The following is a 17,453-nucleotide window of genomic DNA, read 5'->3' as shown; positions in this document are numbered from 1 at the left end:
TCTTACGGATTTCCCGGTTTCGGAATTATTTATATTTATAAAAGTAGAATACGAAGTGAAATAGGTATTATTGTATTAGTCACATGGTTACCATACATGTTTGAGTATGACTATGTAATAATAAACTACATAATGAATTATACTATTATTATACTTATTAGTTATTTTTCATTTGTACACTAATACAAAAATTTAATAGTGTATAATCTTGTGTTATTGTTAGTATGTATAATTATTTTGTTATAAGTTCTTCTCTATTTTTTCGATGATTCACTTAATCATTTGGGAGATTTTAATACAAAATTAAAACCGAAAATCTTGATAAAAAGTCGATATTAAGAGTTAAGACTGATCGACAGAACATTGAAATGTTTTCATAATTTTGATCGATTCATTAAATCTATATTGGTACATTTAAAAATGTAAAAATATGTTGTGCTGATTTAATTAAAGAAATGTCCCAATATTCCAATTTCAGTTTCTTAAATAGTTAATTAATATATTATTAGAGTGTTAGTATATTACATACAATTTTAGTTGCCATTTTTCTATATGCAATTTTGAACCTATGTCAGTGCGTATTAAAATGTTATTATATTCAGTAACATATTAATATAGTGAATACTTATTTAATTTAATTAATCGTATAGTGTGCTGTGTGCACCTTCCTTAACTAAAAATGAATTTTAATAGAACCATATGGTTTACTCAGTTAACTGTGATAAATTATAATAGTATCTATACATATGAAAATATACACATGGATTATAACTGGAATATAGGACTTATACTTCATAGGCAGATCGCAGTTGTTGCTCTAAAAAGTCACAAAATATACAATTATATGCAAAATAATATTATATAGATTTGTCTTAACATAAAATATATTTGTTTTTTACGCGGCTGTTTTTGTAATTATGTACAAATTCTAGAAGGTACAGACCTAGTTTTTAGTTATTAGCTTATTACTTATTGATTTTGTAATTAACATCATATTGTGTTAAAACTTATAAGAGTTTATTAAATAATCAATTATTATTACTTTAATTACCCATACAATTATACGGTATTAAAATCTAATAAAATATAATAAAGAAGGAAAATATTTTTAATTTAGTTCTTATATTTATTTATATATTATTTTTGTATTATTACAGGTCAATTCTGATTCAAACGATTTTAATCTATTATGGTCAAATAACCATGTTAATACAAACATCATCAGTTCATTGAGGTCTTACCAACGCATCAATCACTTCCCTAGGTAATTATTTATTTTATTGGATAGGTATTAACATTGATTTTAAAATCAATGGTATTAATAATTAAATTTTATTTTATTTTTATTCATAAGAAAACAAATTACATTTAAGTATAAAATAAAAAAAAATAGGTAGGTAGATAGAAAAAAGAAATCTTATTTGGCTTTGTAAAAGTAGTCTGCTTTTACGTATTGATGTTACAAAATAAAATAATCAGAAAATGGCTCACCTTCATAAAGTAATATTGGAATTTAACTAGAACAAGTCTACTTGGAGTAACTACTCCGTTAAATAATAACTAAGTGACCTTACGTAAAAATTTCCACTTAAAACAAGTTAATATTAATAGTTTAATTTAGCATGTTATATTTATTTTACTATTAGTTAATATAAATGAGAATATTATTAAGAGTATTGTATAATATGAAAATTATTTTATTGTTAAATTTAAGGAAAAAAATAATATGATTACGTGCATATAATATACTACACAATATAGGTAGTAAATATAAAATAAAGTATCTATTGTACGATTATTAATGTATCTATTATTATTTTTATTGCTTTAATTTTTTCTTTACTTTTTTGAAACATAACACTTATTTCTAACTTATATTTTTCAAGGCGGAATATATTTCTTCGAATTTTTATGTAAAAAAAAATGTAATTTCGAACGATAAGTTAATTTTTTTATAAACATTTAAAATTAAATTATAAAAAATTATAAAAGTTTAACAAAGTTAAATATTTTTTTTTCAAAACCGTTTATACTTTTTATAATAATAAGTATTTATTATACTGTGTAATATAATGATTATTATGACTAATGAGTGTCGTTGGTTTCCGTCAATGCCTTTTTCCGCTAGTTATAAATTATAAAATTTTAAAGGTTGGGTACTTACGTAAAGATTTAATAATATTTATTATATTTTTTAGTAACTATAATACAGTATGTATACTGTATATTGTATAGGTACACACTAATCCACTGTTCAATTAAATACTAATTGTACACCTACAACTATTTAAATAATTATGCACGATTTTTTTTTTAATGTTTATAAGTTATAACGCTATTATTATACCGACAAAATAAGTCAAAAAATATAATTTTATCATATAACACTCAATAAATATATATCAATTAGGGATTACTTAAACAAAAATAAATAATAATTCATTTTACAGGAATAAAATATTTTTTCAAAAGACTAATTTTGTTGGTATTTTACATGTTTTGTGTAATTTTTTTTTTATTATAATTTAAATATCTATATAATATAATTGTATTTATATAATAATAAATTATGTAAAAAAAAATGATAATCTTATAATTTTCAAATTACTACAACTTATAGTTTTTGTAATAATAACAAATATTTAAAATCGTTATCGTTACGCAATTTTGTAAAAATTTAAAATTCAGACGCTCATAACATTTTTTCCTATGATGATACTTTTAGTTTTTTCCGTAGATATTTGATTGAAAACTTATGGAGAACTTAGTGTTGAATTTTTTATTAACCTTGATATAAATACAAAAATTTTTATACATTTTTGCTTCAAAACTATGTGTTAATTTTCACAATTTTGTAAAAATTTGAACTTTAAACGCTTATAAAAAAAATTGAATTGTGACCAACAATTCTTTATTTTTTTTTTAACTTTTATAATAACGACTTATAAGAAATCTAGTATTACATTTTCAAGTTTGGGTACCTAACATTTTTTTTTCATTTCAAAAAAAAAAAAAAAATACTTAGAAAAATTGAAAAAGTCAGTTGTCTATAAATAGCTCAAAAAAGCCATAATCTTTTGAAGATTTAACTGTGTAAAGATAACACTAATACATATAAATATTTGGTGAAAATTTTGAGTATTTACAGTGGTTCGTTTTTGAAATACTATACTACTAGGTACTATATGTATAAAAAAATCGATTTTGTTGAAAACTATTTTTGATTAAAAATTCCCGTTTTTCCGTTACTTTTTTTTTGGTTTTTCTTACTTTTGACCTGTATAAAGCACCAAAAATATTCAATTTTCCATCGGAAACCACCTCCAAAATTTTAAATTGAAGCACTATTATGACAAGTTGTGGTGTATTGTATGGTGTAAATTAATACATTCATCACTCCATTCAGAATCTTAAAGTAGTAAGAAAGGAAAAAGTCATCGTTCTTTCATTCTATTTTTTTAATCAACTTTGGATACTGACGTCCTATAACGATTAAACTGTGCTAGTCGCCAGATCTACACATGATCCAGTGGTTATTGTAGAGTGTATATACAGATAAGACTAATATTGTTTCCCCGAATCATATTAATTCTAATTTACTTGAAAATAAGAAAATTAAGAAGAAACATTAATTGTATCGGCATTGACAACATCCATACATTTTAATGACCCTGCAATGTGGTCAATTTTGTGAATTGGCTGGTTATGTAGAATATTACATAATAATATAATGTTTACGTGATGTTTGGTAAATTTTTTACTAAGTTTATGCTTTTTATGAAATCATCATATAACTATAATCCCCAATCATTTTCTCTGGATTGGTTAATTTTTAGTAAAATAAATCAATCTTTATATGTTTACATTGTTTTCATTGTAATGTATTTATTAAATAAAATAAATATTTATATATTGTTTCATAAACTCAAATCAAAAAATACCCTTTTTCCTTTCCCACTAAAATAATTATATTGTAATAAAAAATAAAAAATATTATTGGAAATTTACTGTACTATTAGCACTTGTAAAGTTGTAAAAACATTTAGTAAAAGCTGTATCATTACTTGATGTGAGGAGTGGGCAATTTCTACAAAAGTATATTAATACTATATTGTATTTTAATATAATATTATCTAATAATGATATTAATATTGATATTAAAAGTTTGATATTTTGTATAGGTATATCTTAGATATTGTAAAGCTCAAAACTTATTTTAATTGATTCATAATAATCATAATTGTTATTTGAAATATCAGTTTTCATATTTTTTATTTATATTAGAAACTACACTGCTGTCAGTTCAACGACTTCAATGGTTATATTTTGATTTTCCTATATTACATTATATTATGACATTTATAACCTTCATTACTTTTAACTTTCACGGCATAATACATATAGTATGTATTATACTAATATCATTGCAGATTATAATTATTAAATATATTTTATAATCAATGCTAATGTGTTGCACACCATTTCATACAAATATCACTGGCGAGTGGCCAGTAAGGTTCCGTTGCGGTTCGATCGATCTATACAGGCGCGGATCCTAGGGAGCAAAATGCGATATCCTCCTCCCTCCAAAATTAAAGACTGTTGAATTGCCTGTTTTAAGCAGTCGACAAAATACGATACACACACGGACGCTATGGCCTATGACTGTGGATAATCAACATGGTCTTCCCCCTTCCTCCGTAAATATATTCCGGATTCGAGCACGGTTCCGTAATAGCTAATTGAGTAATAACGTAATAAGTAATAATAACTGTTATTATTAACGTTTATTTTCGAAACCACTACATACTGTGTAGTGGGTAGCTTTAACTAAAAATAATAAACATATTATTATAATATATCCATGAAATCCCTAAAAACAAAAGTTAACATACTTACTATAAAACAATAAAATGTGGTTTTTTTGTAATTTAATAAATAAAAATGTGAAAAACATCATGTACTACTCTATAGGTAGTGTATAATGAATAATAATTATAATTCATACATTTTTCTATTAGATCGTGTGAATTGACTCGTAAAGATAAATTATACAAAAATATTGAAACCATGAGCCATCGCAATGGAATTAAAAAGTTCTCTTTTGTTCCTGAAACATACATTATGCCTAAAGACTACAATAGATTTATTTCGAACCAGTATCGTCATCGAGGTTTATGGATAGTAAAGCCTTTCGATTTATCTCGCGGAAGAGGAATAACGATTATTGATTATGTAATTTCTAAAAACCGTACTATTAGTATTATTATTACACATATAAATTATAATATTGTGATTTTTTACAGTCATTTAAGGACACACAATCGGCGTTGAAGGAGAATGTCGTTGTTGCCAAGTATATTGACAATCCATTGTTGGTGAATGGATATAAGTGGGATTTACGTTTGTACGTATTAGTTACATCATTCAATCCACTTGTTGTATATTTGTATGAAGAAGGGTTAGTTAGATTTGCAACTGTTAAATATGTATGTGATAGAAGTCGAATCAATAATCGACGAATGCATCTCTGCAACTATAGTGTCAACAAAAGCAGCCCAAGCTATATTAGGTAGGTAAACTTCCAATATAATGCACGGTATTATTTATTATTTTTTTTAAATTTTAAGATTTTAAGATTTAAACTAATTAATTTGTTTAGTTAAGAGGACGTCGTACCAGTATGTGTTATCTCTGTCATACGCGTAATTCCAGTTTCACTACTTTGTATACTCCAGCTATCCTTCGTGTATGTTTTGACTTTATGGTTCTATCATTTCAAAAGATTATCAAACTATTTTGATATCAAAGCATTTCTCGGCGTTCCACTCATATTCATTATTCTAAATTAAATTATTTTTATAAAATCAGTAATACACTGAAAACGCTATTGTTATTTCAAAAACGCAAATCGTTTTGGCGTAAGGCGTAACAGCTCAACATAGCAAATTGACGTAATGGATACAATTATAACAGTTCATTTATACTTCATAATTAATTAATTAATCAAAATATGGTGTGCGAATTTTTTTTTAAATATTTTAATTTTAAAATGAAATTTGTAAGTACTTAGATAATTATTTTTTTTAAATTCATAAAGCTCATTTTAAAATAAATATATTTTAAAAAAATCTCTCTATCCGTCTATATTTATTCAACAAATTTTACTATTTTACATTTTTATAAGTAAATTTTTTTCTTGTATATATTAACTATAAGCAGTATAAAGAATCCAGCATGTGTTATTGTTATTATATTATGAATTTGTAAGTTGTAAGACAAAGAACACCTTCGGGTACGGCGGTTTGGTGTTTTGGTTAACAGAAATAATTATTAGTCAAATGAAATGATCTGAAAAATAATAAGATTATACATTATACATTTTAACATCAATGTTTCCACCAATATTGTTATGATTTATAGTTTGTAAATTATAATTTATGACGACGTATTATCCATATTATTATTTAATTATTATTTAAGATGAATCTTTTGAAGGTACTTCTTCTTAAACTTCTCAAAAAATATTAACGATTTTTGGAAGTATGTTTTTTTATATATTTTGAAATCATGTAGAAAATCATTGTAGGTATTATAAACAGTTCTGAAAAAATCCAAAAATTCTCGATGTATTGTATATATGTGTTGACTGTATAAAAGATACAATATAAAAGACGTGTACGACATGCACGCAATTGACGAAATATTATATTTTTTGACTTTACCAAAAGGTTAAAAAATAAATATCCACATCAGATAAAATATCCTATTTGTTATAATATTATATTGTATTCCATTATTATTTAATGTTTATATTTGACCATAGCGCACTTGTACTGTACATTCAATTTAAAAAAATATATAAAGAAATCTTCACCCAAAATCCAAACTAATACTTTTTGAGAAGATAAGTAATTTACTTTTTGAAGAATCACATTATAATATATAATTATTTAAATATATAATATATTATTATTAATTACTTACAATTATGGTTTAGGAATTCGGATCCTGAACGAGAAAATGTAGGCCATAAGTGGTCGATGAGTGCTCTTTTGAATCATCTTAGAGAAGAATATCTTATTAATACTGAAACTTTGATGGCTGAAATCGAGGACATTGTAATTAAAACAATAATGAGTGCTACTGCACAAATGTTACCAGCAATCAATTGCTTTGTACCTCACAGTCAAAATTGTTTTGGTAATTAATTTTTTAATAGTTAATAATGATTCTTATACTAAATAGACAAAAAATAAAACAATCAATTTCTAATATATTTTTAATGCCAAATAATCTTTTAGTGTTAATTTGACAACTATATTTAAACATTTATTATAATTTTAAATTATTTTTCGTTATTTAAAAACATAAGGAGAGAGACCAACGTTAATTTTTTTTTAATGATTTTATATTAAATGTAACAATTTTTAACTGTTTATAATTTATATATTCGTAGAACTATACGGGTTCGATATTTTGGTGGACGACAAGTTAAAACCATGGTTGCTTGAAGTTAACCTATCTCCATCATTAGGGATAGATTCGGCACTTGATTCTCGTATTAAGAGTTCAATGCTATGTGATTTATTTACTTTAATTGGTATCCCAATCGTTGATCCTACTGTCTTCAACTTTAACAGGTAATTTAATTTTTAACTATAGACATCTCTTTTTTATTAGGTATAATATTATGTATAAATATTTTACAGAAATGTTCGAAGACCAAAATCTGATATTCCAAGAAAAACAAATTCAAATATAAATATCAATAAGCTCAGTAGTGATGAAAAACGGTTGTTAAAAAACACAATGGATCAAAATCAAAGGAGTAGAGGGTTCATACGGATTTTCCCTACAAATCTATCATGGAAAAAATATTCCTCTTACTTAGGTACGTTTAATATTTTAATTTTAAAATAAAATTTGTAAGTACTTAGATAATTATTTTTTTTAAATTCATAAAGCTCATTTTAAAATAAATATATTTTAAAAAAATCTCTCTATCTGTCTATATTTATTCAACAAATTTTACTATTTTACATTTTTATAAGTAAATTTTTTTCTTGTATATAGTAACTATTAGCAGTATAAAGAATCCAGCATGTGTTATTGTTATTATATTATGAATTTGTAAGTTGTAAGACAAAGAACACCTTCGGGTACGGCGGTTTGGTGTTTTATACAGAAATAATTATTAGTCAAATGAAATGATCTGAAAAATAATAAGATTATATATTATTACATTATACATTTTAACATCAATGTTTCCACCAATATTGTTATGATTTATAGTTTGTAAATTATAATGTATGACGACGTATTATCCATATTATTATTTAATTATTATTTAAGATGAATCTTTTGAAGGTACTTCTTCTTAAACTTCTCAAAAAATATTAACGATTTTTGGAAGTATGTTTTTTTTATATATTTTGAAATCATGTAGGAAAATCATTGTAGGTATTATAAACAGTTCTGAAAAAATCCAAAAATTCTCGATGTATTGTACTCGTATATATGTGTTGACTGTATAAAAGATACAATATAAAAGACTGTAATAAAAGTAAATGTGCGGTGGAGTGTACGACATGCACGCAATTGACGAAATATTATATTTTTTGACTTTACCAAAAGGTTAAAAAATAAATATCCACAGCAGATAAAATATCCTATTTGTTATAATATTATATTGTATTCCATTATTATTTAATGTTTATATTTGACCATAGCGCACTTGTACTGTACAGTGTACATTCAATTTAAAAAAATATAGAAAGAAATCTTCACCCAAAATCCAAACTAATACTTTTTGAGAAGATAAGTAATTTACTTTTTGAAGAATCACATTATAATATATAATTATTTAAATATATAATATATTATTATTAATTACTTACAATTATGGTTTAGGAATTCGGATCCTGAACGAGAAAATGTAGGCCATAAGTGGTCGATGAGTGCTCTTTTGAATCATCTTAGAGAAGAATATCTTATTAATACTGAAACTTTGATGGCTGAAATCGAGGACATTGTAATTAAAACAATAATGAGTGCTACTGCACAAATGTTACCAGCAATCAATTGCTTTGTACCTCACAGTCAAAATTGTTTTGGTAATTAATTTTTTAATAGTTAATAATGATTCTTATACTAAATAGACAAAAAATAAAACAATCAATTTCTAATATATTTTTAATGCCAAATAATCTTTTAGTGTTAATTTGACAACTATATTTAAACATTTATTATAATTTTAAATTATTTTTCGTTATTTAAAAACATAAGGAGAGAGACCAACGTTAATTTTTTTTTAATGATTTTATATTAAATGTAACAATTTTTAACTGTTTATAATTTATATATTCGTAGAACTATACGGGTTCGATATTTTGGTGGACGACAAGTTAAAACCATGGTTGCTTGAAGTTAACCTATCTCCATCATTAGGGATAGATTCGGCACTTGATTCTCGTATTAAGAGTTCAATGCTATGTGATTTATTTACTTTAATTGGTATCCCAATCGTTGATCCTACTGTCTTCAACTTTAACAGGTAATTTAATTTTTAACTATAGACATCTCTTTTTTATTAGGTATAATATTATGTATAAATATTTTACAGAAATGTTCGAAGACCAAAATCTGATATTCCAAGAAAAACAAATTCAAATATAAATATCAATAAGCTCAGTAGTGATGAAAAACGGTTGTTAAAAAACACAATGGATCAAAATCAAAGGAGTAGAGGGTTCATACGGATTTTCCCTACAAATCTGTCATGGAAAAAATATTCCTCTTACTTAGGTACGTTTAATATTTTAATTTAATACAAATTTAGCATCAAATAATATAATGTTTTATTTGCAGATAATATCAATGGCATTCCTAGGGGATCCACTATACCACCATTTTATATAAAATTAATAAGGAATTATAATTATTTTCTAAACGATCATTTATTCAACGAAAACTCCTCGTTTTATATGGATATTAATAGACAAGATCGCTATGAAAGGTCTTTAAAAGATTTTAAGCAAGACTTAAATGGTTATACAAATATACAGTTAATTATTTTCCATTTACAAGAGAATAAAAAAGTAAATTAAAATAATATTTATATTTCAGACAATAAAGATGAGGACCAAACAACTGATATGTTAAAGTTAAAAAAAGCAATTTTAAAATATTTAAACGATGGATATGTATTCAGGTAAATATTTAAATAAAACATTGTTGTATAAATTATTGAATTGTATAGATTATGTTTGAACATGCACATGTTATACTAATGAATTAATTATTAGTTATTTAACGATACTTATTAACCATATTTAATTCTAGAAATTCAGAATGATCGTTTTATGATAATAATAGATATATTTTAGTCTACATTTTAGTTCTACTTTTTGTTAAAATTTCGTTTAAAATGTATACATAGTACCTAGTACCTACTACATATGTACATTTTTATACTATTCAAAAAAATGTGTTTTATCTTTAAATTGTAATTCGTGTATTTTTCAAAATGCCTAGGTACTTAAAATATTTCAAATTACATTTTTTTTTGCAGAAATCACTTTATGTAACAATTTTGTAATTCTATGTATTGAAGATATTAATTAATCATTTAGATTCAATAGAAATGATTAATTATAAATTATTATTACATGGTTTAAATAGGTATACGATCGAAAATGAATTATTTTTATAAAATATACTTGAATATTTATACTATATGATAGTGTGTGATTGTTTTAACATTTCAAACTTATATTTTATATTCATAAAATCTTATAAATAGTTTAAAAGCACATTTTAGCAAACTTTTCAAAACAAGTCTATGCTAACATAATTAACATATAAATATATAATTAAATTCTCAAAATGATCGTGTCCATTTTTCTCTATTTGTTAAAAAAATTATATAATATTTTTGAGGTTTGAAAAAATATTATATATGGGGAAATTATAATTGCTTTAGCCCATTATGTATATTTTAATTTTAGTATATTATTTTCATAGACGTTAAAAAAGATATTCTATGCTGACATTTTAAATTAAAAAAATGAGTCGATTATTTATAAATTATAATATATAAATACAGTATTTAGTGTATCTATACGTATAACTAAATTAATAAAGCTGAATCTGAATCTAAAAAAACTGATGATATTATATTATTATGATGCTTTAGAATTAATTAATACCGATTAAACATGCGTTTTTGAATATTTTTTGTAATAATGCTAAACTTTTATAGTATTAACCCATATTATATAACATAGTATATTATTTCATATTAATTATTAGTTATTACTTATTAACATGTCTACCTTTATTTGCTTACATTTCAGTAATCTACAAGCTCGGCAAACCTTTGCTCTTTACTTGACTTACATTTCCGCTTTATTAAAAAAATGTGCTTTGGAGAAAAATTATGACAATCCATCAAGTAATCTTGTTTTGATGTTTTTAATGAAAGCTTCAAAAAATCTCAGTGTTCCTTTAAAAATTGAGGTTAGTTAATTAGTATGATAAATTAAATTATATATATTTTTTTTTTTAATTATTAGAATATTGTATTTTAAACTAGAAAAAATTCTTAACAATTATTGGTTTTTTTAAATAAAAATTATTGTTGATTGATAAATATTTTATGATGATTATAAGAACTTTGTAAGTACTAATTACCAATAAATCTATATAATAATTTAAGTATCTATATAATTTAAATGTTATATTTTTATGAATAGTTTAGTTTTAAATTAAATGATATAATATGAATATTTTAATTTGTGTTGTCATTCCTCATTACTTACATACAATTAAAAAAGATTATATTTTCTTTTATACTATTTGTTTAATTCATAGATGACCTACTTGTAACTAATGCTTATCAAAATATTTAAAATAATTTAATGTATTGGAATTTTATAACAACATTTTAATATCCTGTAATCTTAATTTTTTTTATAATATATTAGCTTATGATTTTTTAAAATATTTTAATTAGAAAACGGCTGAAGTTTATAATTATTATTGATATGTCATAGATATTTTTTATTGGATTTTTTTGTAACTATATAAAATAAGAAATTACATAATATTTATGTATATATGTTATAGGTTTCTAAATCTTCATTGTCAAATAAAAAAGTAATGGAAATACTTCAACTATTGGAAAGCTTTTTATTGAAATACAACTACGATACTGTAATGTATGCAACTCCCGAAAGTACAAAAAATTGCCTGCCACATAAATTATTTAATTTATTTCTCATGCATGCCAGGTAATTTTTTAATTTCTTATAATGATAATTAATTACATAACCTATTTATTTAAGTGAAACATTTAACAGTAAACAGTAATTATTTGTTTGTTTGTTTGTTGTTGTTTTTTATTTATTTTTTTGTCAAATTATAAGAATTGAGTATATCATTACAGTTAATCCATAATGAAATAACCTCTTTAAGAGAATTGAGTTGCTAAAAGTCTTAAAACCTAACCTAGGCGTGATAAATTTTGCCTTTTTTTTTCTTTTTTTATTTAAATTTTTGACAATGGAAGTTTCAATTTCAAAAACGAATAATTGTAAATACTCGAAATGTTCATCAAATGTTTATATTATTAGTGTTATCTATACCTACATAGTTAAATTTTCAAAATAATATGTCTTTTTTTTTAGCTATTTATAGACAACTGAAATTTTCGATTTTTCTAAGTATTTTTTTTCGATATTGATAAAAAAAAATTTGGGTGCACAAAAAAACTTGAAAATTTAGTACAAGGTTTTTTATAAGTTATAAGTTTTGTTCTTATTGTAGTTAAAATAAAAAATAAAAAATCTAAATTTTAAATTTTTACGAAATCGCTTAACGATGACGATTTATTCTCAAACGATTTTCAATATTTGTTATTATTCAAAAATTATATGTCGTATATTATAAATATACGACTATAATATACTATAATATAGATTTTTATTTAGTAATATGAAACATTTACCAATTGTTTAAATTGGTATTTTCTGTAAAATTTGAATTTTGAGGTATTTAGGTCAATAAAACATTAACCACCTTTTTCACCATCCAGTAGAAAATATAATATATCCTGACTTTGGACGTATCCTAACGAAGACTTGTCATTTTCGTTCAGAATCGTTTTTCCGTTTTCGTATACAATAATACCCATCTTTGTATTCAAATTAAACTCATAAATAATAGTGACCTACTGTACAGCAGAGTGTTACTCACTTTATCACCCTTTTTTGTTTCGTTTTTAGAATTGAGATTTATATTTGTAAATTTAATACACAAAATTCTTTATAAATTTTTCAATCTATATTTAAAAAAAAGGTTATATCGTAATTAAAATTATTGTTTATGATCGTTATGTTTTAATATTTTTACGACATTAGTGGATATTTACCTGTAAAATAATATTTTTTTCCTAACCTCTATTAAATTACTTAAATATTTTGATGTATAATAATGACGGTTATTGAACAAATATTATTTTTAAGTGCATTTAAATTTAAGACGAGACGAGCAAGTTGTAGTGCATTATAAATTACGACCGGTATCTTTATTCCCTACACATTGTCACTTTACTTATTTGATGTATTTATATTACTTCAATTAGTTTCATCCATTGATAATTTATCTAAATTCTTCATGTACATTTTATAATAATATACTACCTTTATGTTTATTTTATAGAAAAGAAGATATCGAAGAAATTATCAATGATTCGAAACATAATTGTTTGTCGTCTGCAATACACCCGGTGAATGATATTAAAAATTCTAAACCATTAGAATCGAAAGTTTGGAAATAATAAGTATAATGCTTATTTTCTCCTTAAATTTGCTTTTAATAATAAGTAATAATTTATCTTAGATATAGTAATTTTAATATATTTTTATAAACTTGGAATTATAATAATTTAACTATGTTTTTATTGTTAGCATAGAAAATTAAACATAAATAGTGAATTAGAGCCATACCACATTAGATAGGCGTTAAAGGAAAGGGTTACGCATTAAAAGGACCCTACGCTTATTATTTGTTGTCTTTGTTGAACAAGTGCCTAACATGATAAATCTATATACTTTTAACAGTTAACTTTAGTTTGGTTAACCAAAAATAATACAATAAATCAACCTATTATAACACTAAATGTTGAGAACATTATCTGTGTAGTATGTACTATGTAGCCATGTAGGTTTTGTACTATAATTTGATTTTTTATTGAGTTTTGCGTATTTCAAATAGTTGAATTTAAAAATGGTATAACTCACCATGAAATGTCGTAAAAGATCTATGAACTATAATACATATTAAGTTCTTACCAATAAGTCTTATAATAGTTCGATTCACTCTAATATTATTAAAGTTAACAAAACTAAACATGAATACTGTCATGTTAGTACTTGTAAGACGGAGAAAACAAATATGGATGTAGTAGTGTCTTTAAAAGCAAAATAGATTTAATCGTTTGTTCCACAAGTGGTTACACGTAGCCACGTAGGGCGTATGCTCACGTGGGCATTTTAATAACACGAATGCTTGTACTTGTACTAAGCGTTAATATCATGCTTCACCGTTTTCTTAAATGAAATAATAAATAAATGTGCCTACGAGAGCATTGGAAATATTTCGTGTGAAAATGTTCGATATTATGTACATTGGAAATATTTGTTTAATTTTAGCGTTCGATCATGACTAAACACGTCACATGGACGCGTATCGTACTCGCGCGTTTTTAGTTTACATTGTTCATACGCGCCATATCGGCGAGCAAAACGTGCGCGTACGATACGTCGCGTATGATACGCGTCCATGTGAAACGGGTCTTATATTCCCCGTTCGAATATCGACATAATATAAATATTCTAAATACACGTGTACTATTTTGAGCGATTATTGTTGGTGATTTAAGAACGTGTGTAGCTTAACCGATTCCTGGCTATTCCTGTCGTTGATCAACATAATAATATGGTCGGGTTCGAAATCAATTTAACGCACTAATCTAAAAATAATTTTAATAATTTTATTCGATGCTATTAAATATTAGCTATTTTCGTATTTTATTAAAAGACTGGAGAAATTAAAATGCGCCAATTTCAAAATAATATTGTGATGTAAATAGTAACTGCTCGAGAGCAATCTGAGCTGTTGACTGTTGCAAACCAAAAGAAAAATCAAACAATTAATTGTACACGTTTTCTTCCATTCAATTTAGGTACTAAGTTAATGGTAACCAGATATGCATGTTTATTACATTGTTCTAGACAGTGCCTTTAACAACAATAATATGAAGTTTTTTTTCTAAAAATATCAGCTCGTGATATTTTTATTTTTCATTAATATTATGTATCTTATGGTTTGACCTTATATAAATGAAACAATACTGTCTACTACAATTGTATATAATATACCTACATAATATAATATAATATTTCTATAATGAAAGAACTAAAATTTAAAATTTTCTTTTTGAGATTTACATATCTGGTTACCTTAACTATTACTATACTTAAAGTTTAAACAAATTTTTTTTATAATTAATTTAAGACAATATACAGTATAGTATATACCAGAGTCGCCAACCAGTCGATCGCTAGTCGATTTTTTTAGAAATGCAGTTCGATTTTAAAAATAAAAATTAATTTCACCGTTATCGGTCGACCGCGTAATGAATAATCGGATAATACGAATTGCCCTTACATACTAGGTGAATAGTTAAGTGGAAGCGATTATAATTCGCCGCGATGGCGAGAACGTTCGCTTATTAACAGCTTTTATTAGATTAGACCATTCACACTATGTAAAGCGGTCTAATTAAATTTGTCATCGTCCGCGACTGATCGCACATGCTTAATAATATTTTAGATGAACATTTGCCCATGACGGATAAAATTAAACACGCTGTTTTTGACTCGGTCTATTCACTTTGGGCGAATGTACGCGTGTGTTTCGCACAAGGTAATGATGGTTTGGCGCAAATTTTAATCGCATAAATCGTCATAATAAAATTTTTGGTGATTTGAAATTGCGTCCTAGCGCGAACTAATCGCTTAGCGTGGAAGAGCTTATTGTCAGTTAAAAATTCGACCGTAAATCACGTGTAACGCGTGTTCAGTATAATTGTATGTTCCGTATATTTTCGATTTTACGTTCCGAATTTATTTAGAATTTTAAATTTCTACAAAAATAAAATTAATAGAAATAAAAAATGCAAAACTTACCGTTTTAATTAGGAATGGGAGTTAGAGTTTTTTTTGACATTAAATACATTTGCGTTGGTATGTTTATTATGGCGAGATACTTTTTCAATTTTCAAACGTGGAAACTTGGAAAGGCATTACCGAACTAAATACAGATTTCGATTATAAGTTCCCAACGAATTCTTGTTGACGACAAGATAAGCTAAAAACAATGAAATTAAAACTGAACAAAGAGGAATCTTTTTTAAAAATCAAAATATATCTATTACTTCTTTCAAAATAGCATGCTTATTAACCAAAAATAAAAAACCGTTTTCCGATGGTGAATTATAAAATCATTAATTAGACCTTTTTTTTATCAAACAAATCATTTCTTACTTAAGACCTGATAAAATCTCCTACATAGATATCAATCGACAATCATCTTACTTCAAATTCCGAATTTAGCTCACTTGTTTGAAAATGGTTGGCGACCCCCGGTATATCCTACATATTAAAATCTTCATTTTGTAGCCTTGTAGGCATATAATATACCTATCTAAAATGTTTAATTGATATAGTAATATAAAAAAGTTGAAGTATTAAAATTTAATTTCCATAATGTAGGTACATAATAATATAACGTACTTGGTAAAACTACCATAGTAATTTCACAATTATGAGATGCCAACATTTTCAATGTTCCTAAAATAAAAAATACATATATTTGTATTTTCTTTATTACACCAAGTCACTAAACATATTTGCCAAAGAATTTAATCTAATAATTAATTTTTACTAATTACAATATTTTACTATTATTATAATGTAATGTTTAATAAAGTTATTTGCGTCAGACGTCCGTACTGATTAAGTAAACTACAATAAACTAAAATTAACTTAAATTCGTACCAAATGAAATTCATTTAATAATTTTAGGAATCGTTCAAACTTTCTTAGAAGTTAATTAAAATTTTATCTCGTTTGGGGTTTTTGTGCAATTATAGTTAAACTAAATGCATTTACCGAAGGATTTCTAAAATGTATCTTATATTCTTATGTATCTATAAGATATTACCTTATAAAAAACTATAATATACTTATTTTATTTTATTTTTTAGTTTGTCTAAATTAAAGCTATACCTATAATTTGTAAAATAAGTTTTTTTGATACATTACTTAATATTATATACTATGGTACTACAACTAATATGGAAAAAAATTAAAAGTAAGCATTGTGAT

General features: G+C 24.4%; 1 protein-coding gene across 5 annotated transcripts in view; it reads left to right on the top strand.

The window, feature by feature from the left end:
• LOC114121767 (tubulin polyglutamylase TTLL5) overlaps positions 1 to 16,568 on the top strand; it is a 40,899-nt gene extending 24,331 nt beyond the window's left edge. The window contains exons 3-13 of one of the 5 annotated variants that reach the window (XM_050205580.1): positions 1,158 to 1,264; positions 5,022 to 5,235; positions 5,307 to 5,572; positions 7,001 to 7,203; positions 7,460 to 7,643; positions 7,713 to 7,894; positions 9,871 to 10,050; positions 10,129 to 10,213; positions 11,358 to 11,520; positions 12,130 to 12,293; positions 13,723 to 16,568. In XM_050205580.1, coding sequence (XP_050061537.1) covers positions 1,158 to 1,264; positions 5,022 to 5,235; positions 5,307 to 5,572; positions 7,001 to 7,203; positions 7,460 to 7,643; positions 7,713 to 7,894; positions 9,871 to 10,050; positions 10,129 to 10,213; positions 11,358 to 11,520; positions 12,130 to 12,293; positions 13,723 to 13,840 — 1,866 coding nt within the window. In that variant the 3' untranslated portion in view covers positions 13,841 to 16,568. Of the gene's footprint in view, positions 1 to 1,157; positions 1,265 to 5,021; positions 5,236 to 5,306; positions 5,573 to 7,000; positions 7,204 to 7,459; positions 7,644 to 7,712; positions 7,895 to 8,913; positions 9,117 to 9,372; positions 9,557 to 9,625; positions 9,808 to 9,870; positions 10,051 to 10,128; positions 10,214 to 11,357; positions 11,521 to 12,129; positions 12,294 to 13,722 lie in introns of those variants that run through there. The other 4 variants (XM_050205577.1, XM_050205578.1, XM_050205579.1 and 1 more) reach the window with 4 other exon arrangements.
• Positions 16,569 to 17,453: the final 885 nt, after the last annotated feature.

This window comes from Aphis gossypii, chromosome X (assembly GCF_020184175.1).
Source record: "Aphis gossypii isolate Hap1 chromosome X, ASM2018417v2, whole genome shotgun sequence".
Taxonomy (NCBI): Eukaryota; Metazoa; Arthropoda; class Insecta; order Hemiptera; family Aphididae; genus Aphis; species Aphis gossypii.
The sequence above is the reverse complement of the archived record's forward strand: the minus strand, read 5'-3'. Positions and strand labels throughout refer to the sequence as shown.